The 26,415-nt window shown below is 42.9% G+C and overlaps 1 protein-coding gene across 2 annotated transcripts in view; it reads left to right on the plus strand.

Moving 5' to 3' along the window:
• The window catches only part of TMEM178B (transmembrane protein 178B), a 234,391-nt gene that overhangs the window by 46,762 nt on the left and 161,214 nt on the right, over nucleotides 1–26,415 (plus strand). For both annotated transcript variants that reach the window (XM_064155520.1, XM_064155519.1), the window contains exon 2: nucleotides 18,955–19,068. In XM_064155520.1, the coding sequence (XP_064011590.1) occupies nucleotides 18,955–19,068 (114 nt within the window). The remainder of the gene's footprint in view (nucleotides 1–18,954; nucleotides 19,069–26,415) is intronic.

Raw genomic sequence — 26,415 nt, forward strand, 5'->3', positions numbered from 1 at the left:
AAATGACCCAGTAGCACTGCTTGTAAATGTAAGAAATAAACAGGCAGCCACCTTGAAAAGAGATTGTCTTCCTGCCAGGGAGCCACAGGGAAAGAAACGAGAACAGGCTGCGTCCACTCACCTGAACTCACTCAGATATAGTTAACTTTGTAAGATAACACTTCAGTAGTCTGTGGTCAGCGAACTGTTCTATTGTGAGCTTTAAATTCTCTGAGGGTGGGATTTTTGTTTTGCCTTTATGGTTGGTGGTTGCTCAAACAGAGTTCTGCTGGGTAAAGAATCCTAGTCATTCTGGAGACTATGTACTGGAAATGGAGAGAGATGAAGAAGGATTTCCATGTGAAGCAGCTAGCTCAATAGTTTGTGTTGATTGATACTAGTCAATCATCAAACAATCCACTTGGTTTCTGCAAAGAACAATAGTTCAGCAGCATCGATAGATGTTGAGTTTAATGGTAACTTGGAGGCTGACTTATTTATCTTTTAAAAGTCTTTTATATGTGATTAAAAAAAAGATAATTCCTTTAATAATCAGCTGGTGTGGGTTCATGCTACATAGTGCAGTTCACATTAAACATTCTTCCCTGGAAGCGATAGAAGCTGTTGCCTCTCCTAAATACTCGTGGCTTGTGATTGTTTTTGGTAGTTCAGAGAGATGAACTGCAGGGCTAAGGAGCTGAAGGTCAAACCAGTAAAGGGATATTTGATTTTAGTCTTGCAATAAGGTGAGCATCCTCTGATCAGGTAATTCATGATGCAGGAGGCTGGATCTGCCTACCAAGACACATGATGGAATCTCCACTAAGTCAGTACTCAGACTTGTTGCTTTCCTTCTGACTGATAGGAGTGACATAGTCTTAACTGGGCCGTGACTCAGATTCAGCTATTTGCTTGGGTCAAACTTAGGACATTTGCACCATAGATCCAAACAAGTAGAGATATAATCATTAACTGCCTGAACTCAGGTTATAGGCATGGATAGGGCTGGATGATAATTTGGACTGGATGATCTTGGAGGTCTCTTCCAACCTGGTTGATTCTATGATTATGATTCTGTGATATCTGATGTATCTAAAAGAAAAAGGTATAGGGAAGAGAGAGACAAAGTAAGTGAAAATTCAGATCACCATCCAGGGGTCCAGCAATGTCTCCTTTGCTTCATTCCTTGTGTCTTCAGTGGTGGGTACATATTGGCCAGTGTGTTCAAGCCTTTTTTATTCCCTGCCAAAAGGGTTGTTGCTTCATGAGGTTATCTCCTAATTGGCATGGGATGTGTTGGAAGGTGGTGCCTACCAATGTGTGCGTGTACGAAGTTGGCAGCGTTAACCCTTGTCACTAGCTGAATCAGGAGTCATAGAGACCCAGTATTTCGTTACTCTTTGCACATTGTGCTGTGAACTTCCTTATCTCAGTGGAACATGTGCAAACTTGGCAAGGGCCTTCCATCCTTTGATGCACTCCAAACCCTGCAAAGCTGGTGTGTTTTGTTCCTTGTTTTCACCTTGTCCTAACTGTATACTTGTCCTAACTGCAAGGCTACTGCCTCACACAATGTTTGAGACATCAGCTTGTACAGATCAGAGTCTGATACTAACCTTAGTGAAAGATACTCTGAGAACTTTCCATCTTGTTTTTACATGAAGTGGCAGAGCATTACAGCTCATTTTTTAATCTCTCATCTTCCTGCCTAGGACTATCTGACTGCATCCTTGATGTGGCACAGCTGCACATATACGCATTTTTGCAAGTAGGGGGGTACTCATTTTTGACAAGGCACTCTGGTGATCATCCCTGTCCTTTTTAACAGTAGGCAGATGGTCCAGCAGGCACCAACGTTGTCCATATAGAGCTAAGTAACAGACTATCTCTAGCATATACTGAAAAAAAGTCTCCTGTTAAGAGTGTCTGTGGTGACAGGAATCTGCTTTTCTCCTGCTGAAAGTGAGACTGTCATTCTACAGCCACTGTGCACAAAGGTCCCATAATATTACTTTATGGGATTACAAGTAGTAGCAGAGGAGAAGTCATGCTCAGCCTCATGGCCAGGGCAGCATATTTGGGTCTTTAGTTGCACAGTATCAGTGATGAGAAGCTGCAGAGCTGTGTAGTGCTGGAATGTTTTAAGTATTATACTATTGCTGTTGGTCTTGTGCAATCATTTGTAGTAATCCTTCTTACTGATTTTGTACTTTGTGGCATGGAATAAAAGGTAACAGGGTGATCAAAACTTCAGACGTGATTTATCCTAATCATTCAAAAGGCATCTGATTAAATCAGAGGAGCATGTTGAGTCTCAAAGAAGCCTGCAGAGGCTATCTGCAGCTTATGTGACCATATATCACTTCCACATGGAATCCAAAGGGTATCACAGTATCATCAGGGTTGGAAGAGACCTCACAGATCATCAAGTCCAACCCTTTACCACAGAGCTCAAGGCTAGACCATGGCACCAAGTGCCACGTCCAATCCTGCCTTGAACAGCTCCAGGGACGGCGACTCCACCACCTCCCCGGGCAGCCCATTCCAGTGTCCAATGACTCTCTCAGTGAAGAACTTTCTCCTCACCTCCAGCCTAAATCTCCCCTGGCGCAGCCTGAGGCTGTGCCCTCTTGTTCTGGCGCTGGCCACCTGAGAGAAGAGAGCAACCTCCCCCTGGCCACAACCACCCCTCAGGTAGTTGTAGACAGCAATAAGGTCACCCCTGAGCCTCCTCTTCTCCAGGCTAAACAATCCCAGCTCCCTCAGCCTCTCCCCGTAGGGCTGTGCTCAAGGTCTCTCATCATCCTTCGCTGGACACGCTCAAGCATCTCAATGTCCTTCCTAAACTGGGGGGCCCAGAACTGAACACAGTACTCAAGGTGTGGTCTAACCAGTGCAGAGTACAGGGGCAGAATGACCTCCCTGCTCCTGCTGACCACACCATTCCTGGTGCAGGCCAGGATGCCATTGGCTCTCTTGGCCACCTTTGGTTACCGGACACTGAGTCTTCTAAACAACCAAAACTGTTGCAAACTCTGTTTTCATAATTTTATGACTAATAAAATAATAAACTTGTCCTCTAGGAAGAGTTGTTGTGGGTAGGTGAGACGTATAGTTGAGCATAACAAAGCTGTGTGAGTAGGTGAGACGTATGTTTGAGTGCGGTGAACCTGTTCCACCTGGTTCACAATATATACAATTATTTTAACCTTTTTTAAAAGTCTATCTCTCCCACCCCAGGAAAAAATCAGCTTCTCAGGTGTGGTATTGGAAACATTCAGAAGCACTTGAAATTTTATAAATTTGTAAAGGAATTTGGCCTGGGACAGTTTTAATTTCATGGCTGCACAGAGCTTGACCTGATTTCTGGTTACTGCCACAGAACTGCTGAAATAAAAAGTCTGCTGGAAACCTAAATGGAGAATAAAGATATTTTCTCTTGCTCTCTCCTGATGATGACAGCCAGTGTTCTTAAATATTATCTTCTACATGACATGGAATGCTCTACATTCTTCCTTAAAGTAAATTGTCGTTGTGCAAGTTCATAGCCATATCCTTCTTCTGCAGCTGAAAGGCTGTGGGGAATGGATGAATGCTGTCATTTCTCACTCTTTAAGGTCACTTGCTTATTTACCTGCAGGAAAGATGCTTGCCAAAAAGTGAGAAATACTACCTAGGAATGTCTGTTTTGTACCTTCTGAAGGATTCTACACTTCTAGGCCACTTGTTGTGGAGGCAGGAAATTAATGTGGCCAAGTCAGGAATACATATAAAAATAGAATTGTTTTATTTTCCTGAAACTTGCCTCCAAAGCTATATACAGAAATTAATTTAGTTTTAATTAGCAGGTTCAGTTTGACTGAGAAGATCTTATGAGGATACTGTAGATAAACTTGACTATTTTAGAAGTCAGGAGGTGGAAAAGGCTAAGCTACTAAACATAGAATTCCCCACTATTAATCAGGCTAAGACAGAAGTTTACTCACAGGTGAGTTAGGCTGAGAGAAAGGGCAGCCCAGATGCTTGTCTGCTCGTTCTCTTTGAGTACTGTGTCCAGTTCTGGGCCCCTCAATTCAAGAAAGATGTTGAGGTGCTGGAACATGTCCAGAGAAGGGCAACAAAGCTGGTGAGGGGCCTGGAGCACAAATCCTATGAGGAGAGGTTGAGGGAGCTGGGGTTGTTTAGCCTGGAGAAGAGGAGGCTCAGGGGTAATCTTATTACTGTCTACAACTACCTGAAGAGGCATTGTAGCCAGGTGGGGAGTGACCTCTTCTCCCAGGCAACCAGCAATAGAACAAGGGGACACAGTCTCAAGTTGTGCCAGGGTAGGTCTAGGCTGGATATTAGGAAGAAGTTCTTCACAGAGAGAGTGATTTCCCATTGGAATGGGCTGCCCAGGGAGGTGGTGGAGGCACCGTCCCTGGGGGTCTTCAAGAAAAGCCTGGATGAGGCACTTAGTGCCATGGTCTAGTTGATTGGTTAGGGCTGGGGGATAGGTTGGAGTGGATGATCTTGGAGGTCTCTTCCAACCTGGTTGATTCTATGAAAAGACATCTGAGGCTCATTAGGCCTACCAGGTTTGCTTAGAGGGGGTGCTTATGGTGGGAAGCTGTCCAAAGCAGGGATGGTCCTGTCCCTCAGGAGCTTGTACTTCAGAGCGCCAGGGGTGTCTTTCTGCAGGAACTATGCAGGCTGGGGAGAACTCTGAGGCAGGAAGTACCCCAATATTTATACCTTTCCTAGACAAAGAGCAGAGTTACCACTGCCTAGGCATGAAGAGCACAGCCAATCACCAGCCCAATTCCAGTGCAGGCATCTGCACAGGTGACCCCTTGTGCCAGAAGAGCCCTTTGCACCCCCTTTCATGCCTGTGGGGCAGGGGAAGGTTTTTCATGCCTTTCATCTCCCATTCAAACCACGAAGGGAAAGGAATTTTGGGGTATCCAGGACACCACTTGCCCACTGATTTTTGGAAAAATAATTATTAGACCTTTGGGATTCTATATTGCTGAGATATTTTTTTCCTCTATTGTAATCTGTTGGGAAGTGCTAATATCCGTTCTCAGTCCCTGTGCATGCTCCTGGCAAAGGCTTCCTTTTTGTGTGGATGAAGTCACAGTCATGCACCTTCAAGCTGTTCCCTTTCTGATATCCCAGGACAGGAATATTTTTGCCAGAACAGTCTCCCTGTACTGAGCATGGTTATCCCTGTATCCTGCAGCTTCTGTGGGTATCTTAGAAAAGCTGTTTAATCCTTAAGGTATAAAATCCACCATGTGTGCAAATGAGTTATGCAGAGATGTGGGATGATGTTCCCAATTTCAGAACTCGGGCTATTGTTGCTCATTTGTCTTCCCTTTTCTTTTACAGCTCTGTGCTGCTAGCTCTTTTTTCTTGTTGCACGGTTGTGTACCTACAAACTAAGTGCAGTAACTCATTCTGTTAACCATGTAAGCATGGGTGCTTTTTCTCTAGGTGTGATCGTGCTCATCAGTTGCTGGGGGAAGCCATGTTAGTGTTTGTTTCCTTAGATGATTCCAGCAATGACAACTCTATTTTAGGATAGTCAGAGGCATTGTCTGTTGTGCCACTGAGTCTGGCACTTGCCTAACCCCCACTGCATTTCTACTGCAGTATGAGACTAGCTTTTTTGCTTCTCCTTCCTTAGTCTCCTTGTCCTGAGAGTGCTTCCCTGAATCTCAGCCATGTACCTGCCATCTTAATCTCTTGTTCCCTTTGAGTTAAGCTGTACTTAATATTTTTGCTGAAAGTGATTTGAATCTAGTTTGCTCACTGAACTTTTACTGCAGTCTCTTCCTACTGCTGCATTTGGCTCACCCTGGTGGATGTGATCTATGGCAAGATCAGCTTGCAGCTATATCTCTTTACTAAGATTTTTGTCACAATTGCTGTAATTTAACCTGATATTGCAAAACCTTAAGGGATAAGAATAAAGTTAATGGCATATTTCTTTAAAGGCTTGGATGTTTTCTAAAGAATGTGTTTTCAGTTAAATAGACATGTTCTCTTCGTACCCTTCATTGGAGTGGCTGATGGTCCAGTGGAGGCATGGTAAGAATCATCCTGGATCTTCTTCACCTGATCCTGCAATCAGTGGTCTGAAGTCTCATGCTTTTAGAGCCTGAGAGATGGAACATGGGCCCTGACAAAATAAGAGGAAAGAAATGAGGTGGTAGATTGGCATCCACCCAGCCCTTCTCTTAATCCATGTTGCAATTTCACACTGACTTTTGAAATGGGAAGATGCAAGAAGTGGTAGGCTACTTTTGCCAAATGACAGAAGTATGTTTTAGGCAAGAGAACATCATGCCAGAACACTATTCCAAAGCAAAGCAGCATCTACCTCTCTCTGCAAAAAAACCCCACCCCAACAGCAAAAGTCCAGTCTCTCCCCTGATCTGCTCTGACCCAAAAGTAGACATTTGTCCACTGGATGAGAAATTGTCATCCCACATTAGACTTCCTACATGTAAATATATGCCAGCTCTGAGTCTAAGCTGGGGTCACAACAACCTATAACTTTCTGTGGTGTGTAAAAAAAAATTATAAATGCTCTTGGACTTTCTCTACTTTGTTTTGCTGCCCTGTTACGTAAACAGGGCTGGCTTCTGCCATTTTCTATTTCTACATTAAGTGGCACATTTTGCACGGCTTGAAAGGAAAGAAATGCTGCAAATCTTGGCTGATATGTCTGGAAACAAGTTTCCTTTGGGATTTACTAGTGTAAATTGATTCTCAGTTGAAATCCATGTTGGGAATAGTTCTTCTCACTATGAACTTTCCTGTGTCTAGCATCTGTTGGCATACCCTGGTCCTCCCGGTTTTGTATTGGGAATAAGCAGATGAAAGCTTGGAGCAGAAAATAAGTTGGTCCCTTCTCAGATTGTGGCCCCCTGAAACATATGTTGCACTTTTGGCGCAGTGTTTTCAGCAGTGATGGTGAGGTTCTAGCCCTACACTGTTGACTTAAGTACGCTTCAGTGCAGTCAGAATTTGATGCGGGTAGCATTTTGTGAAGAGGTGCTCGATGTCAGGCTGTATGATGGTATTGCAAAACTCATGACTAGATAAGCAAGGGCATAGTCCAGACAATTGGAGAAATAGTTTTTGATGACATCCACCAGCCTTTCTTATTTTGAATGCCTCTTCAGGAATCATTCCTCCTGTACAGGAGGAACAGCTTATGATTTGAGATAGCTGCAAATATATTAACTGTATCTGTGGTTCATAGGTTTTAGAATGATCAAATTGTGCTTTAGCTCATCTTGGATTTCACAGTACAGCTGTCTGATCTTCTTACCACCATCTTTATCATCTTCTCCCTTTCCCTTTAGTTGTGTCTTTCAGTTTTAGTGTTCAAGGAGTGCTTTATAAATATATATACTACAGTTAATTACTTAAGGCCTTTATAGGATTAGAGCCTTTGTGTATGATAGTAGGTCCAGTTACAATAGTGCAGTAGTCTTGCAGGGAAAGAGCAGTCAGCTGTGAAATCTTTTGTCCCACTGAATGCATACCCTTTTACAAAGGAAGATGGAGTATTCTTGTCATTTAATAATGGTAGCTCACCAGTTAATGAATAATTTCAGCAAGGGCAATCCAGGAAATGGCTTTACAGGGAAAGAGCATTGTCAAATGTGAATCTACTCTTTACTTTGGAGAGCCATTATAGACATTATCTTTATAATTTAGTGGTTTCCATTTGCCAGTAAATAGTCCCAAGGTTTATTTCAATGTAGTTTTGGTAGCTTTTGTCTATTAGGCTGCTTGATCTTAGCAGATATTCAGTTGGTAGACTTTATAGGGCAAGAGACATTAGGAACTTGTAGGGGAAACTCTGCTTGCTTAGGGATGGTCTGGTCTGTTAGCTGCACATATATTTAATAACATCAGGGTACTTTTATCTAGGACATGCTTTGCTTTGTTTATGAAGTGATACCTTGAAAATGCCTTTCTTCCAACCACATTACCCTAACCATTATTTGAAATAACTAGACTGTGGACAGCATAAGAAATCTCACTGAATCCAGAAGACAGGGATGTTCTTATTAAGAAGGGAATCTTCCCACCACAGAGAAACTGTGGTCCAGAGTCTTCTGTTTGTGTAGTTTTAAAGTCTCAGTAGGATTCTTAGAGATAGTCTGTTCTATCAGCAAAGGAAGTTACTAGCTCAGTGCATAGTAAAGTGAGAAAACAGTTTGTGGGCATAGCAGGGTGAACCCTTTCTGGTCTATCCATGCTGTAATTTTTTCATGGGGAAAAAAAACCCAGCCTTGCTGAAAAGCTGGTGCTGGAATACTTCCTCACTTCTTTCTTTGGTAGGCTGGTTGCCTGCTGGTAGTTTTTTTTTGGAATTGCAATTCTTTCAAATCCTGTGGTTTCTATACAATGCTGTTCATTTAAAAAGTGAAAAACAGGATCCGTGCTAATGGTGTTGTACTTCCCAAAACTTAAAGCAAATTAATTCACCTCTAGAAGTAACCATGTGAGTTAGGAAACCACATCTCAACTTCAGCATATAAGCAAAATGCTTTTTGACTTTGTGCCAGTCCTTCAGATAAGGGAATAATATAGTTATTCTTCTAAAAATTGGTCACCTTATTTTAATTCCTGTGAACCTCAGATATGACTCCTGACAAGAACTTAATCCTTCTCTCTACTTATTCTCACCAAAATTTATATCCAAGTGAGAACTGTGAAACTTACTTTCTCCCCACTCCTAAGCTCACTTAAGAGAAAAAAAGCAAGATCAAAATAAATAAGAGACAGATAAGTTGCATAACCCATATAAGCACTTTAAGTTATGTTGTTAAGAGACTGCTGTAGGTGCTAGATGAGGCTGAGCCTGTAAATGGAACCTTCTGGGAGATTAGTTTGTGTTAAGTCTCTGTTTAAGTTCCCTAATGTAGGGTGAAACATCTGACTGTCACAATGTCATTTCTGCTGTTTAAACATGAGGTTGAAGTGCTACAAGAAAACTAAGTGCTTTCTCCAGCTCAGCAAGTTGTGGAGCCAGCTATAAACTGAAGTATAAAGACATAAGCACTTCTCTGTGTTCCTCTCACTTTAAGAAGTAGAGGAGTAATTGTGTATAGAAAGGCACATTTATGTTACAAAGCAGCATAAAGAGCTAACCAAGGTACAGAGACAGGCATTCTGAGACTTCACTGCGTGTGATGACAGATCCTCAACAGAATCAGCAGACTCATGCTTACTTTCTTCCTTACAGCTTGGGACCCTGCTTCCCACACATCTTTGTAAGGGACTTCAAAGCTGGCTCTATAAATACCAAGCTTCCTGGGAGTATCTCTCTGAGAATCAGAGGATGTACATTCATATAAAATATGTACACTCCTATATTGCATGGCATAGCTGTTGCTGTGCCTTTTCTTTGGTGTGATAGCAATGCTGAGATAATGCTTTGTTCCATGAGCTATTGGGTCAGCAGTGAGTTTTTACCAGTAATTGCTGTCTCGGTGACTTTTTATTGATCATTTAATTTCTGCCTCCAAACAAGGAGGAGCAAATATTTTTCAGCACTTTTGACCTCCTTTACTTTTCATTTGTTCTCTCCTTCTCCCTCTCCTGTGGCCAGCCCAATGCAAATAGGTGGACATAAAGATTAATAGAAGCAAGGGGATGCCTTCCTCCTCTCAAGTGCCCTGTAACTTGGACACTGTTATTAATAGCTGAAGTAAAGTGTTTCATAACCATCCTCTCGCTCCAGCTTCCTTGCCATCCCCTTCCCTTGGTCCCTGGAGAGAAAGTGTAAGCTCATCACTTTCCAATGCAAATTTGGCTTTTGGTCTCATGCTTGGATTCTCTTCTTATCATGGGTGGAATATTTATCTTCTGCCAGCTGGTTGCTGGGATATCCAGAAAGCATGTGAGGAAGAGACCTGGCAAAAGCTGTTCATGCACTTTCTTCTTCCTCTGCTCTGGCAGTGCTGCTTTTACCTCCACTCACACAGTGATTGAAAAAGATATTTAGATATTTTGTTGTGGAAATGAGTTGAAATTGAAATGTAGGTGTATCAGTTTGGAATCTCCTGGAATCTGGTCACCATACAGCTTGCACATGATAAAGCTGTTGTGTGTATCTGGAGATCCACGAACTTCATGGACTGCATACATGGATTGCACGTGTGCTTTGTATTTCTCCATATCTCTAGAGGTCTAATAGATTAGTACTGAATGTGAGCTGGCAGGTTTTCATCCCAGATGACCAGAGAAGAATGAGAAGAAATGGAATGCTACTCCATTTCTGTATGGATAGTACAGTATACTACACTATGTTGGATTCTTCCAACCATCTCCCCTGCTATGTTTTCACTGGGATTTTACAGGACTTCTTTATCAACTGAGCTTTATCTGGCAAGTTTTACTGAGAGGCTCTGAGGGAACCTTTATTTGGAAATCAAGTGAGATGAACTGTAAATGAAAAATGGCAGGAAAAAAAGTAGGAAGGTTCTGCCTGTGACACTGAAAAAACCTTTATTTGCTTCCCTAATGAAAATCTTTAAGCTGTACAGTCTCTTAATGTATTTGCTGGGTATGTGCCATTTCAGGGATGAATATTTATCTTATGAATGTCTCATCCTTTCAGTGGCTGCCAACTCGGTCAATACAAGCAAGCTTTTCCTTCAGGTAAAACAGAGGGTGCTGTTACCTTCTGAGCATATTTAGCTGAAGTTCGTGTTCATTAAATGTTCTGATGGCCAGTAAAGGCATCTAAATATAGAAGGCCAACTTTAGGTGATGATATAGATTTCTGGCTATTGGAAATATCCCTTTGCCACTGGCAGCCTAGCAAACTTTGAATTTTACCTAGGAAGGAATAAAAAAGCACCTGGTGTGCTTGTAAGTACATTTATAGTAAGTACAGTTAGCAAATGATTATTTATTTTCATGCAGGAAATTGGCTCTGAATCAAAGAGCTTGCAAGAGAACAGAACCACTTCTTCTTCCTATGTTCTTGTGTGTTCTCCCCAGTCTTGGAGATGAACAATTTAGGTAGGTAAGGCATCCTTGTAGGAAGCTTTCCTGCAGCTTGGGTCAGTGGGGGCTGAACTTCCTTTAGCTGTCCTTACTAGGGTTGTTCTAACTGAATAAACACAGCACAGGTTAGATTTACATTTGCAAGCAGTGTGGTACCATGGAGTTAGATTTGTAAGAAACAAGCATAGAATCAATCAGGTTGGAAGAGATCTCTAAGATCATCCAGTCCTACCTATCACCCAGCTCTATCCAATCAACCAGACCATGGCACTAAGTGCCTCATCCAGGCTTTTCTTGAACAGCTCCAGGGATGGTGACTCCACCACCTCCCTGTGCAGCCCATTCCAATGCCAATCACTCTCTCTGGGAAGAACTTCCTCCTAACATCCAGCCTAGACCTCCCCTAGCACAACTTGAGACTGTGTCCCCTTGTTCTGTTGCTGGTTGTCTGGGAGAAGAGACCAACTCCCACCTGGCTACAGCCTCCTTTCAGGTAGTTGCAGATCACAATGAGATGACCCCTGAGCCTCCTCTTCTCCAGGCTAAACAACCCCAGCTCCCTCAGCCTTTCCTCATAGGGCTGTGTTCCAGGCCCCTCAACAATTTTGTCACCCTTCTCTGGACATGTTCCAGTATCTTAACATCTCTCTTGAATTGAGGAGCCCAGAACTGGACACAGTACTCAAGGTGTAGGCTGACCAGTGTTGAGTACAGGGGCAGAATAACCTCCCTTGTCCTACTGGCCAAAGAGTTCCTGATAAAGGCCAGGATGCCTTTGGTTCTCTTGGCAACCTGGGCACACTGCTGGCTCATGTTCAGCCTAGACATGATGCTCACTTTGTATTTTCAGAGAGGGGATGTTACTTTGGCCTGGCTCTCCTCTTGCACTAGTAGTTGAATTCCTTTTAGCTCATCTTCCAGTTCGGTTTTGGTTGTGAAGAATCTAGCTGATATGGTCTTACAGCACACAAAGTTATGAACCAAAACACAGTAACTAGAGATGATCAGGAGGTTATTTTCAAAGGTGCACCCCTGATACCTGCTAATTGTTGCCACATAGGCATTTGTTGCGTCTCCTAGTCATGACCTTGGGTGGGTCTGTAAACAGGGAAGGGGACTGTATCACATCACTCTCTCTGACTTGGACACGAGCATAAAAATCATGCAGAGAAGCTGATAGTGCACTTCTACCCACCTGCAGAGGCAGCAGCTAGAGGTTAGCAGCTTAGTCTTAAACCTCAAAGACACAAACTCCAACAGGCCAACTGAAGGGATGCATCAGCCCAATTTCCAGTACTAGAAGTTGTTTTACTTTGTCTAAAACAACTTGCAACAAGACCTACTGTAGACCAAGCTGAATGTCAATTCAGGAGGATATCAGAGCCAGCCATGAACAAATCTGATCTCCTGGTCTAAAAATTTGCCCCATACTGCAGCTGAAAATCTATCTTGAGCTCCACTAATTAGAACATTGGCTTCTATTTATGCATATGAGATAATGAATATTCATTGTGCATGTTGATTAAGGTGGTGTTATTTGCATATTATTTACTTTTTAGACCTTTACCCTTAGGTATTCTAGTATTCAAGCTATTTGTGGCACCAAGGGAAATTCTGATTAAGTAGGAGGAGAAAAAAAAATCATAATGAAGGTGGTCAAATGTTCGACCCAGTGCTCAAAGATGTGCAACTCCATTCTTGGAGTGTTTAAAGCTTGAGTGGGCAAGGTCTTAAACAGCATGAACTATCTTTCAATTTGACTTTGAGCAGAGGATTGGGCTGGTTGACACCTATAGGATGCATCTAACATAAATAATTCTATGATACAGAAGAATAGTGTTCCTGCATTAACAAGGGCAAGTGTAGAGTCTTGCACTTGGGAAGGAAAAATGCCAGGTATCAGTATTGGTTGGGGAGTGACCAGCTGGAAAGCAGCAAAGGGGAAAAGGATCTGGGGGTCCTAGTGGATGAGAGGTTGACCATGAGCCAGTAATGTGCCTTTGTGGCCAGGAGGGCCAATGCTGTTCTCAGGTGTCTTAAAAGGGCTGTGGGTAGTAGGTTGAAAGAGGTTCTCCTGTCCCTCTATTCTGCCCTGGTGAGGATGCAGCTGGAGTACTGTGTCCAGTTCTGGGTCCCCCACATCAAGAAGGACAAAGAACTGCTCGAGAGAGTCCAGCACAGAGCCACAAAGATGATTGAGGAAATGGAACATCTCTTTTATGAGGAGAGCCTGAGGGAGCTGGGGCTCTTTAGCTTGGAGAAGAGGAGACGGAGATGTGACCTCATCAGTGTTTATAGATATGTAAAGGGTGAGTGCCAGCAGGCTGGAGCCAGGCTCTGCTTGGTGATGCCAGTGACAAGACAAAGGGCAATGGGTGGAAGCTGAGGCATAGGAAGTTTCATGTAATCTTGAGGAGGATTTCTTTCACTGTGAGTGTGACAGAACACTGGAACAGGCTGCCCAGGGGAGTTGTGTAGTCTCTCTCTCTCTGGAGGTATTCAAAGACCTCCTGAATGTGTTCCTGTGTGATCTGGTAGAGGCGATCCTCCTGTGGCAGGGAGGTTGGACTAGATGATCTTTTGAGGTCTCCTCCAGTCCCTGAAATTCTGTGATTCTATGATATTTTTGGTATTAATGTATTTATGCATGGGCACTAACACATAAGCAGTACTTTCATGGTTAGTATTACTCCAGAGGTAATGAAATAATCCTGCTAAATGTCTTGCAGTACTTCCTAATGAAGTCTTTGCCTTCATCAAGAAGATAGTTACTTACTTGGCTCGTTAACTAGTCAGCATATCTGACTGCCATTCTGCCATAGCAGCTGGTCAAAGTAGACCCTATTTTTTCCTCCTGTTTTCCTCCAGGGTTTAGTTTTACTAGTTAATGCATGCTTCAGCAACAGCCTCATCTAAACCTGCAGATAAATTGTAATGAATTCTTCATATGAAATGATTGAGGAGACTGAGGGTAGCAAATACAGCTGAGGGCAACAATTCTCAAGGGCTGGTTTGGAGCCTGCATGACATGCTAGCACAATTTAATGATGAACTTTTCCAAGGGAGGCAAGACTTCAAAAACATTAACATACAGATGTGCCACATGCAATGGTGTTGTGTAACCTGTTCCTATCCCTAACTACGATCGTAGCCCCATGAAACCTTACTGGAATGTTATACTAGGAACAAAACCCTATAAAATTCCTTTGCCCTATGTATTTTTCTGAAGCTGATGTGAGATGATTGAGTGCTGTGTTCAGTTCTGGGGCCCCCAGTTTAGGAGGGACATTGAGATGCTTGAGCATGTCTAGAGAAGGGTGATGAGGCTGGTGAGAGGTCTCGAGCACAAGCCCTATGAGGAGAGGCTGAGGGAGCTGGGATTGTTTAGCCTGGAGAAGAGGAGGCTCAGGGGTGACCTTATTGCTGTCTACAACTACCTGAGGGGTGGTTGTGGCCAGGAGGAGGTTGCTCTCTTCTCTCAGGTGGCCAGCACCAGAACAAGAGGACACAGCCTCAGGCTGCGCCAGGGGAGATGTAGGCTGGAGGTGAGGAGAAAGTTCTTCCCTGAGAGAGTCATTGGACACTGGAATGGGCTGCCCGGGGAGGTGGTGGAGTTGCTGTCCCTGGAGCTGTTCAAGGCAAGGTTGGACGTGGCACTTGGTGCTATGGTCTAGCCTTGAGCTCTGTGGTAAAGGGTTGGACTTGATGATCTGTGAGGTCTCTTCCAACCCTGATGATACTGTGAGACAATTAGAAGCTAAATGGCCGATCTCCATCTTTTGTCTACTTGGTATAGATGTATCTTCCCAGTGAAGAAACAGTAGCCTAAACATGGAATTAAGGCAGTCTGTCATACAGAAGGCATTTTCTCATAAGAATGGCAAGTACATGTAGTGAGTGCAGTTTGCAAGCCAGAGGCTAAGATTCCTTTTACTGGGAACTGCTTCTGTAGTAATTCTCAAACCGATTTGTAAAAATTAGAGTTAGCACAAAAGGTGACTTTGGTGGAACGAAATTTTGTGCTAGCAACAGTTCATTTAGAAGTATCTACAACACACAGGAAGGAAAAGCTTCCTGGAGGTAGCAAAGACTCAGCACATCTATGACAGTCTTTTCTGGGAAGCAAATCACATCAAAAGCCTTGGCAGGCAATGTAATGAAACAAATGCTGGCTGTACCACTAGATCCTGCGTAGAAATCAACACACGTGCTGCAAGAGAAGAGTGGATGCCACAGAAGGCAAGGTGACTGTCATGTCAGTGCCAGATTGTTGAGTGTGGAATAGTTCATCCAGTGCAAGTGAGCTGCTGGCTCCTTGCACTTACCTGGGGTTCCGGATTGCTCTTACCTGAGGAATCCTGCAGAGAAATTCTTATGGGTAGATTTGAGCTCTCCAACTACCAAAGGTAACTTGCTCACAGGAATTGGACTAATGTGTACTTTAACCTTGAAAGATAGCCCCATGATCTGCAGCCTTGAGAAAAGAAAGTGAATTCTTGTAGTCCTCAGTGGCAGGAAGGCAGTGTAGTTGGATAACCTGGGCAAGTAACTCTTCTGTATGCCATCTTGAGCTGAATCTGAATTACTGACACCTAACTGCTCTTGCAAATGATTGGTTTCATACAACACTAAGTGAAGGATTACTTTTTGTGGCCAGCTCCCAGATGACTTAGCCTGTGTTATGCAGAAGACTAAACTATGTGATCACAGTGAAAGTGTAAATTCTTGAAACATACCTATAAATTCATCCTTTTTCTATTTTTTTATTGGCAAGTCCAGGCAAGTGAAAGCCTTTTTCTAAGTTTCAAAAGCTAATTCTCACCTCCAGCTAGATATACACTGTTGAAGTTGAATTAGCTCAGTGGGATCACTCATCTGTACCTGTGAGAGCAGGTTTAGATGAATGGCTCATGTTTAAAATGTAAAGCAATCACAAACTTTATCATTCTGGGCAATAAAAGCTTGAAGTTAAAAGTAAGACCCTGCCTACCTCTCCTAGAAGCAGGGAAAGATGGCTGTGTGCTCTCTCCAGTGGTTGCTGCTGTTGTAGAGTCTGAAGTAACTGAAGTGCTGAAAGCTAATAGAAGACAGCTCTGAGACACTTCAAGCTACATTCTCCTGAGTGTATTAAACTCAGCCTTTATAGGAGGGTTTAATAGCCTAAAGCCAAAAGTCCCCATTAGCTCATGCAAGCTGGCCTTTGGTATATCAGACCATTACATTTCACCCGTTTATCCCTCTGTTGAGCCTGGTAACTGAATTAGTTTGAACCCTGCAACGAAAAATTAATTTGGCTTAGCTATTTTAGCAGTGAACCTGTGATTAATGATTCAGAGAGGGTGAAAATCCAGAAGCAGCGTGCTTGTCTGTCTGACCTGAGGATCTGTTTCTCTGTGTAAGACAAGTAGTCAGGACAATTGCCAGGTACTCTGCACTCTGCTCAGCCCTGTTGAGTGCATATGTCAGCCAGCCCTGATATTACAGAGAAAAGTAGAGGAAAAAAAGATGCATGTATCTTGCCATGTACACTGAACATCACTTTACCTTCGGGTTCCTACATGTTCTTGGTTGGAGTTGTGAATTTTATTAGCTAATAGCACATTATTTAGAGTGGGGGACAATGTTGTGATATAATGTGTAGCTGGAAAGGAGATCATGATGGAATTTACCATTCAAATCTGCCCCTACTTCAGCCACCATTGAACCATTGCCACTTCAGTTGTATTTAATTCTATACAGTCCCTGAAATGTGTACTTGATTGTCACTAAAGCCAAAGGGATGTAAGCATAAGCCCAAAATTACATATATGTTGAAGTGATGACCTGAATTCAGACCATAATCTCTCTTTCTGCTTTAGATTTTGGTGATAGAAGATAGTGAACAGCTCACTGCATTGCTTCTAACAGTACCTGCAGTAAAAACAAAAACACTGTGGTGGACCTTGCTAGAAATTAAACTCTGGCATACAAGGAAATGCTTTCTGCTGATTATAGTTGAACAGGATTCCCCCCCCCCCCCCCCCCTTTTCCTTCCTTCTGTATGCTTTTATTTTCAGTCTTGGCTCTGCGTGCTTTTCTGCTGTTCTATATAAATCTCTTCCTTGGGAAGACCTCTGATAACTTAAAGATTATTTCCTGACAAATAAGCATTTTCCATTTTCTTGCCAATGCTTCTGATCCATAAAAGCAGCTGAACAAAAGAGGGTAGGAAAACCTATGAGAAGGCAAGGTTGTGTTCTGAGGCCTTTTTACAGCTCTTTGCACACTAGCTGTCTTTTTTTAAACACCGTCCTTGGTTTGAAACTTTAATTCTGGGCGTACATTTGGTGCCCAGATGGTGCAGACTCACACAGAAGCCCATCACGCTGTCAGGGCAGGCGGATACATATGTAAATATTTTGCCTTTCCACCCTATAATATTTGGCTTTGTCTAATCTAATTGCTGTCAAAGGCAGAACGTGAAGAATGCTGAAGAGGAGCAAACAATGAGGACCTCAAATGTTTGCGTTGTACTATCTTTGGGAGATGCTAGTAGACTGTGATGTAACTAATGATTTTATTTAATGGGTTTTCTTACTCATGCTGTGGATTCAGAGTGTATGATCTAAGTTTGTGCTAAATAATATTTTTGCAACCTCAGGTAGAAACTTGTGTTTCTAGTGACATAAAATTATATTTAACACATTGGAGCTGTTGATAGAAGGCTAATGGTTCTGACTTTTCAGTACAGTAAGTGTCCTCTAGCTGCCTCATAGTATAGGACTATTTCTTATTTATATAATTCACTACTTCATTTAATTTATTCTATTGAGTGCCTATCTTAATGTATTTTTAATACGTAAAAGCATTTCCAGCATAGCTGCTTCTCTGACCGGTGGTAGTTAGCAGCAGTGTGGCCAACCACATTAAGGATGCTTATTTAGTTATTAAAGGCCTGATCCAAAATACATAATATTAATGGAAAAATTACTTTCATGAACTTTGAATCTGACAACTCTTTAAGAAGGTTTTATAAAGCAAGTGTTAGTGGAGGATGCTGGCAAAACTGATGTAGGAAACCTCACTGGTTTTCATCAGCGCAAAACTTGTAGTACTATCACATATTCCTGATTAGATGAAGAATTTGGCTAGGCTGTAATTCATGGAAAGCATCAGGCTGTGCCAGACCTAACTGCACAGAATGCTAACTGCACAGAAAGATGCCAGGAGGTCAGGGCCTGAGGTGCGATTATTGTCGGGGAAGGGAAGTGGCTGTAAAAGGAGAACGCAATAATGTGACCAGAAGACAAACAGAAGCAGTATGTGGTACTTTTTACCCATGAAACAGAGTTGAAATCCTGACTGCAGGAGAAAATTGCCCATTTCAGCCATTCATGCTACCACGTGAGGCTCATTATTCAGGGTTGCCAATAAATTCTGTTTCTGAGCCTGCTATGAAAGCATCCGAGTACTGTCAGGAGACATGTCATAGCTTGTCACATATCCTTCTGCTTGTCTTGCTTCTGTGGGGTAGAAGGGGTTCAGGATATCTCTATTATGTTTTCTATGCAAAGGTGTTTGGAGGATGGGCATTGGAACACATTACTGCACGATAAGCAAAGAAGTGTATTTACAGTTTCTACACAGTAAGTGTTTGTAATGCTGCTGCTAGCTCATACTTCTGAGAAAATAAACAAAAGCAGAGGTGATTTACTGCATATATATATCTCATGGTGATGCTCTGGCAGATGCTGCAGGGCATTTGGCCTATTAGAAATTTGGATGCCTGCTTACCCTACAGGTAGCTTGTGCTTGTCATGGGCCAAAGATAGCACTGATTGTCACAATGAACCGATGGTAGGCATGGCTTTGTTCCTAGCCTTTGCTCTTGGCTGACAAATCTATGTGGTCTACAACTGGGAGGGCATGTTGCATTCATTTAATAACACTTTCTCTTCTGCATTTTGCCCTTCTCAGGAGCAGTTGAGCGGTGCACATACATCAAGTACCACTACTCCTCAGCGACCATTCCCAAGAACCTCACCTACAACATCACCAAGACAATCCGCCAGGATGAGTGGCATGCCTTGCGTAAGTGTTCTTGGCTTTCTTCTCCATTGTTCTTACCTGTGGCCTACAGGAGATACTCACAGATAAATGAGAACAGAGACTTTGACTGACAACCTGCTCAGAGCTCTCTTCTCACATACAGTTTGTCTTTGTAGCAGACGAATCGATTTGTTCTTTGGACCTACATCTCTGTTTCTGCTGCTGACTAGAAATTCTGCTGAGGCATTAGAAAGTGGCAGCAGGGAAGAAGCATTTGTATGCAGAGATTAATATTGAGTTAAATACAAAAACGAGTAACAAAATCAATGCCTTATTTTTTAATTCAGTGGAATGCTCTGTACGTGAGCATATTCTCATGCAGTTCATGCTGCTGCTGACTTTCCTGCTTCCGGGAGAATTCATTGCTTGCTTATATTGTAGAATATGTCCTGCTGCCAGCAACTCTTAGGTGAGTGTGGCATCACTCTCCTTTGAAGGTCTAGATAGAGAAATGCTTCACCCTTCAAGGCACAGGGAAGGAGCTTAGCCCTCAGTGATAATTGTAGCCAGTGGTCACTAACTTGTAAACATTTGCTGAAGCAACAAGTTCTGACAGGGATGAAATTGCCCTGGGATGTGTTGGCTGGCCTTAAAGCTTTTACTCCTTCTCATCTTGGAGATAGAAAAGGGTTTTCACTGATAAATTGATGGGGTAGGATTTTACAAGGAAGGATGCCACTGCAACGTGCATTTGTTACTGCATAGTCACGGGGACTGATGAACATCCTGAGCTTCTCTGTCTTGGTGGAGGCAGTTAACAGCTCCTTGAAGATTCTGGAAAGGACTGAAGGATTCTGATTCTGATTAAAAACCTAAAAGGTGGTAGCGAGCAGCTACTGTCCAGACTGTCACTCTGAAAAATGTGTGAGACCTCTGATGTTCCCAGGGCTTTCAGCCTCTGTTTTGCTCCTGCCTTATGCTGCTGTTGCATTGAAAGGGTCCTTTGAAAGCTCTGGGGAGGAAAAGGTGCAATGATACAGCTCATTTCCTGCATTGGTAAGGTCAGGCCTGGTTTAATACTCAGGTGCTTGTAAGCCTGTCTAGTCAAATCTGTTAAAGCATTAAGGAAGTTCTAGAGGAACTACCCAAATGCACCTGTGTGGATAAATGCATACTTTTATTGGGCCATGAGGAAGAAAAAGGAATATTGATCTCGTGCCTCTCAGAAGATTGTTAAGAGGGCTGGTCTTGCAAAATGCTCTTCTGGGCTCTTTTGTCTCTGAAATCAGATGATCACTCAAGTTCCCTTCAGGTTTCCTGCTATCACCTCTCATCTCTACTGGTGTTAGTTGCATGTTAACATTGCTCATCTGTGGGCAAAAATAAACGTACCCCTCACATATGATGTCTTCTGTTAGGGTTCGTAGGGCAGTAGAAAGCGTCTTTGGTTTATGCTTTTGTTTGTGTGTGCTTTTGCCGCTGCCGTGAGCAATAATAACTTTTCTGCTATCATCTGATGGGAATCTTACTATTTACTATGGGAATTGTTTTATCTCAGCAATGGCTCAAGTGAAGGGCTATTGTGAGGCTATGTTTGTGTTTTTTTTCCCAACTTAAATATAATTACTCAAATACTTAGCCATGTAAGACATTTGGAATGTGCATCCCTTAGTGGTATCAGCAACTATCTGAACTCAGTGGTCTTGACAGCTGATGGGAGCCTTCAATAGGCATTCATCAATCTCCACAGTGGCAGTCTAGACACATTGTGCTCACACATTTACATATCTGATCTAGTCTGAGGCATTTTCAGGGTAAGGCTGCTTGCTCTCTCCCTGGGGAGGGTGCACTAAGTGTGTGGGTGTACATGTGTATTTCTGACCCAGATTTTCTTGCTAGTTCATGAGTAAGATAAGTGTAGGTAGATGTAGATAGAACTGAACTTTGAATCTCCCTGTCTAAATACAGGGAAGGAGAGAAATACTTTCGCTGATGCTCACATCTTCAGGGCAGTTAGGCTCAGCAGTGAGTGCTTGATATCTGGGGTTAGCCACTAGTAGATCTGGAGGTCACTGCATTTAAGAAAGAACTGAGCCTATATGGCTACTTCTGCGTAGGAACAGTGACCTTGCTGCTTTTCTGTAGAACGTCTGTTTCAAGATGAAGGTAACAGCAACCTTTTTCAATTTGTGCTTTACTTCAGAAGGATGTTCTTTGGCAGTGGAGAGGAGACATAAAGTGGGACAAGACTAAGTGCCTTGAGAAAGTCCCTGTAGTCTCTGCTCTAGTGGCTGATCTGATTCTGTACCTCTGAACAAGCTTCATTCAGGGCACAGCTACTTTAGCTCAGCACTGTTCATCCTGAGGTAGAACAATGTTTCCAAGTCAACCTGGTCATTATTTTCCCCTGAACAATTCATTTTTCAGAATTTCCCTTTTGCTGAATGCTGTGACAAGCAGCAAAAGGAGCAGGGCCCATGTCTATTGCTTTTCCCGCTCATACCATAGATAGGAGCAGGGCCCATGTCTATTGCTTTTCCCGCTCATACCATAGATAATTCCTCACATCTATAGCATGAGATGAGGGGAAAAATATTTCCTGATGAAACTCTAGGGAGAAACGTCATCCTGTAGAATTTCAGAGGAAATGGAGAGGTGAAATCAGGGTGTCTGGTTGTCCCACTATTAAAATGTTTCTTCCAGGCTTAGGTCACTTCTGTTGTTTGCTATATTTGCATGTCAGTAATGGTTATGTTCCTTCCCTGGTGCAAGGGCAGCAAACAGTGGTGCCTGGTAAGGAAATCTGTTTCTTTGCCATTTTGCTGGATGGGGGATCAGAGGAGAGAGGGCTCCAGCTATGTTCAGCAAACTGCATTTTTTTCTAACTGTCAGGCAGGGCTGATGCTCCAGTAGTTTTCCTTAAATTGCAGGAATGGATGAGGGGCAATTAGTTTGAGGCTGAGGACCCCATGGCACCAGTCAGCACAGAAAGCAGATATTCTTCCAGCTGTGCTGTCAGCTATGCTAGAAGAGCCCAGGGGAGCAGCTGGACCTGGAGGAATGTTTGGAGCTGATGTTATAATTTTTGACCTTATCTTTTTTTCATTCTGGTTGATGTTTTCAAGATGGAGCCTTTGCTCTAAATTGATTGCCCATGGCAGCACGAGCCTGGAAAATAGGACTTTGCTTCCCTGCAACCACTTCCTCTCAAATGTCTCTGATTAAACAGAGATGGAGGGAAGGATGATTGTAGTATTGCCAACTCTTGCCCTGTCAGGAGATAAATGTTCATCACATTAGACAAAACAAGTTGTCTATATGAGCTGGGAGGGGAAAGGAGAAGGGACGGAAAGCTGCGTCCGACAGCTTTGAGCATGAGTAACTGTATCTTTATGGAAGTGAAATAATATGACTGAGTCTCTATTAGGCATTTACTCTGTCATGTATTGACCCCAGCCTTGTGCACAGAAACTTGATCCATAGTTCAGGCTTTTGGAAAAACTCCAGCAGCATCACTGATCCTTTGAAAACTGGGGCTACATATTGTTTGAATAAACATCCAAGAATATCTGAACAGTTCTGTCTTTATTAACATATTCAGTTCTATGTGTTTCATGCTGCTATTGTGCGTTTCACTTTCAGTATACTACAGATTTGTGTTCACAATACATGGGGAAAGTGGTCATGGCAGGGATTTTTGTTGCAGAATCTGCTACAGGCATTGGGAGATCTGAAAGGCATTTTCAAGTGATGGAGTAAGCACTTTAATTGGATACTTGTACTTTAAGAAAGTTGGCTGAGAAGGAGGCTATGTTGTTATTTTTTTGGCCTCTTGTCCCAAAAAAATTATGAGACCATTGTCTGGTATATATGTGGCCAAGAGAGCCAGTGGCATCCTGGCCTGCATCAGGAATGGTGTGGTCAGCAGGAGCAGGGAGGTCATTCTGCCCCTGTATTCTGCACTGGTTAGACCACACCTTGAGTACTGTGTTCAGTTCTGGGCCCCCCAGTTTAGGAGGGACATTGAGATGCTTGAGCGTGTCCAGAGAAGGGCGACGAGGCTGGGGAGAGGCCTTGAGCACAGCCCTACGAGGAGAGGCTGAGGGAGCTGGGATTGTTTAGCCTGGAGAAGAGGAGGCTCAAGGGAGACCTTATTGCTGTCTACAACTACCTGAGGGGTGGTTGTGGCCAGGAGGAGGTTGCTCTCTTCTCTCAGGTGGCCAGCGCCAGAACAAGAGGGCACAGCCTCAGGCTGCGCCAAGGGAGATGTAGGCTGGAGGTGAGGAGAAAGTTCTTCACTGAGAGAGTCATTGGACACTGGAATGGGCTGCCCGGGGAGGTGGTGGAGTCGCCGTCCCTGGGGCAGTTCAAGGCAAGGTTGGACGTGGCACTTGGTGTCATGGTCTGGCCTTGAGCTCTGTGGTAAAGGGTTGGACTTGATGATCTGTGAGGTCTCTTCCAACTCTGATGATACTGTGATATGGTGAAAGGCTGTGTCTGCTTGGAACGTATTACGACCAAGGCAATGAGTACATGTACTATATTTGTTTTGGCATCTTCCAGGAACCAACAGTGATGTTCCTCAGATCCACTGTGAGGGGTAAGGCACTCAAATCCCCATGAATATTTAGTCTGCTGGCTTACTCCTTGGACCAAAACAGACACCTGTCATGGTGATGGTGTTTTATACTTCTAGAAGGACTGTAGGAAGATGGTTCCTGTTTGAGTGTGTTTTTTTAGGGTGTGAGGTTTGGGGTGTTGGAGTTTTTGGGGGTTTTTGTGTGGGGTTGAGGGTTTAATGGGTTTTATTTTGTTCTTGTCGTAGTCACCATTTTTTGTTTGCTTTTAAAAAATAAGCTATAGATAACTAAGGCTCTAAACTGATCTTCAGATGGAATCTTTAAGAGACAACTGTTTTGTGTTTTTGTGAAGATAGATGCACAGAGAAATTTCTCAGTATGCTTAAGACATTTAATTGTCCTTCTGGGAGATTTAGCATTACAGACTTATTTTAAGGAATCCAAATAGTGCAGAAAGGGGAGGAAGGTGCAAATAAGAGGAGAGAGATTGTCTTCATACTTCCTTAGAGCCAGTCTAACATGATGCTTAATTTTTGCCTTTAGCTTATTTTGTTTAGACCTTATGCTTTCTCATGTTGCCTTTGAGCACACTTGTATTTGCCTTGAGATTTCTTTGTATATTCTTTCCTGGAATGATTTCAACAAGAACTGTGCAGGTACTACAGCATTGTGGGTTAGCCTGCTGTGCTCTCAAAACTGCCTGGAGCCTTATAGGGCTGGTGCTTGTGGGTCATTCTGCAGTCTTCCTCACTGTGTTCTTGGCAAGGGAAGTGTGTAAGGGGGAGTGGGGGTGGGTTTTCCAGGGTCACCTCTCTAAAGCAGGTGAAAAAAGTATTATGGTTTTAAAACTCCACAAAAATGGTTGCCTTGTGTTCTTCAGGAGTGAGATTTCTTTTCCTCTCAGAGAAGAAGTCAAACCACCATTCCTTCCCGTTCTCATGCCACCAAGGCAACACAAAAAAACCCAACAACAACAAAAGAGGGAAGAATGCTGCATGGTGCTTGTGGCTTTTGTATGGTTTAGCTCCCAGTAGCTTGTGCTATATCACATGAAAGTCTCCACATAAGAAGAGACACAAAAAATTCTTCCTTGTCTCCAAAACATATTATTTTGCTGACTCTTAGAGCTGGGTCTTCAAGTCTGTTCAGTTGTTTTTATTGTTGTTGGGGTTTTTTGTTTGTTTTTTTTTCTCCCCCCCCCCCCCTTCCTTTTTATATATTACAAACCTGAATTTTTACTTTGAATTATATGCAGCCATAAGAGAGGAGTTTCTGTTTGTCTATTCTTTTCCATCTTGGTGTTGCCACTTAGGCCTGTCTTCCACAGCAGCTGTGTTTTGTGTCCAGGAACATGGAGAGTGCTGCATGTGGGCAGAAAGTGGCCAGAATTGCTATGGAAACGGATCTTTTCCTGCACAGCTTAGAAATTGTCACCAGGCTGCTTTAGACAGAACCAGTTCACAAATAGGTAGCTGATGCTTCCTGAAAAACGTTTAGAACTTCCTGGGGCTTTTGGGAAATGTTCCCTGTCTGGTACTGTGGGGTATCCTTTGTCTGTCTCCTAATGCCCCAGTTTTACTGTGGAACCAGAGGATATGGTCTCTAAACTTGGAGCATTTGCATGGGGAACTGCATTTTCAGGGTAAGAAGAGCCATAATGCCTTGTGTTAATTGGAATGATAACGTTTGTCTGTGCTGTTGAAAACAGCAATAATCCTATGTTTGTGGTGATCTGAAAGCTGTTTGCATAAAAAATTAATTGGCAAAGGCAAAAGAAATAGCCTAGCCTATTCTGAGAGGAGCAAGTAGTGGAGGAAATGAAGAATTTCTAGAGGATGCAGAGGGGTAATATTTTTAATTCATATAGCATCAATGCTGAACATTGAATAGATTTCATCAGTCCTAACGTTCTGAATTAAGCAGGAGGTTAAGGCTTCCTCATTTAGGCCTACAAAGCACTCAACTACCTCCTTATAATCAGCAAAACTACTGGGGTAGAGAGGGCACTGGAAAAGTCTTCTTTTGTGGAGGTCAATTATGATACTGTTGGCAGTAGCAACAATTAGCACTCTGTAGACTGTAATGTCTACAGTTGTAATATCTACAGGGTTCCAAGTCTTCTCTTTCATGGGAAAAGATGTTTAGACCCACAAAGAAGCTCAGATGATAGTTTGACAAAGCATTAGTAACTTCATCAGACCCATGATCTTGGCCCTGCCTGCTTTTATAAGCAACAATAAATATTTCATTGTTGTATCTGTATTAAGTGCTGATCTGAGAGTATTTTTGCCTCTTTTTTTTCTTTTTCTCTAGGCACTACTGAAAGCAGTGCTTGAAATAAATAGGCAGCATCCACTTCACTTGCTTCTTTCTTTTGCCCTCTCTTTCCCATACTCCCTTGGGTCTCTTTCTATTCCTATCTTCCCCTACAGGGAAATGCAGTTTCATTTTTAATTAGCTACTTTCACCTCCAGATGGAGGTACACCCTGAAGTATGACACCATCCTGCTGGTCAGTGCTATTTGGTTGACAATATGATGTCATTCCTTAATGCAGTGGTTATTAAAGCAGACAGGGCAGCCATCCTGAAGGTTAGGTGGCAGGTGCTCACATGCCTGAAGGTCTCCTGTTGTTGGTCTTCATCACATGCATTGTTCCCATGGCTAAGGATCAGGTGATAGTTACAGACTTCATTACCCTCTCTCTGCTGTAGGGTTTTCTCCATATCCTGTTTTTTAAAGCTTAGATGTAAATGTGGCTTTTTTAGCATCAAAATCTAAGACCTAATTTGAAATCTGCTGGGTTGCAT

This window comes from Pogoniulus pusillus, chromosome 15 (assembly GCF_015220805.1).
Source record: "Pogoniulus pusillus isolate bPogPus1 chromosome 15, bPogPus1.pri, whole genome shotgun sequence".
Lineage (NCBI taxonomy): Eukaryota > Metazoa > Chordata > Aves > Piciformes > Lybiidae > Pogoniulus > Pogoniulus pusillus.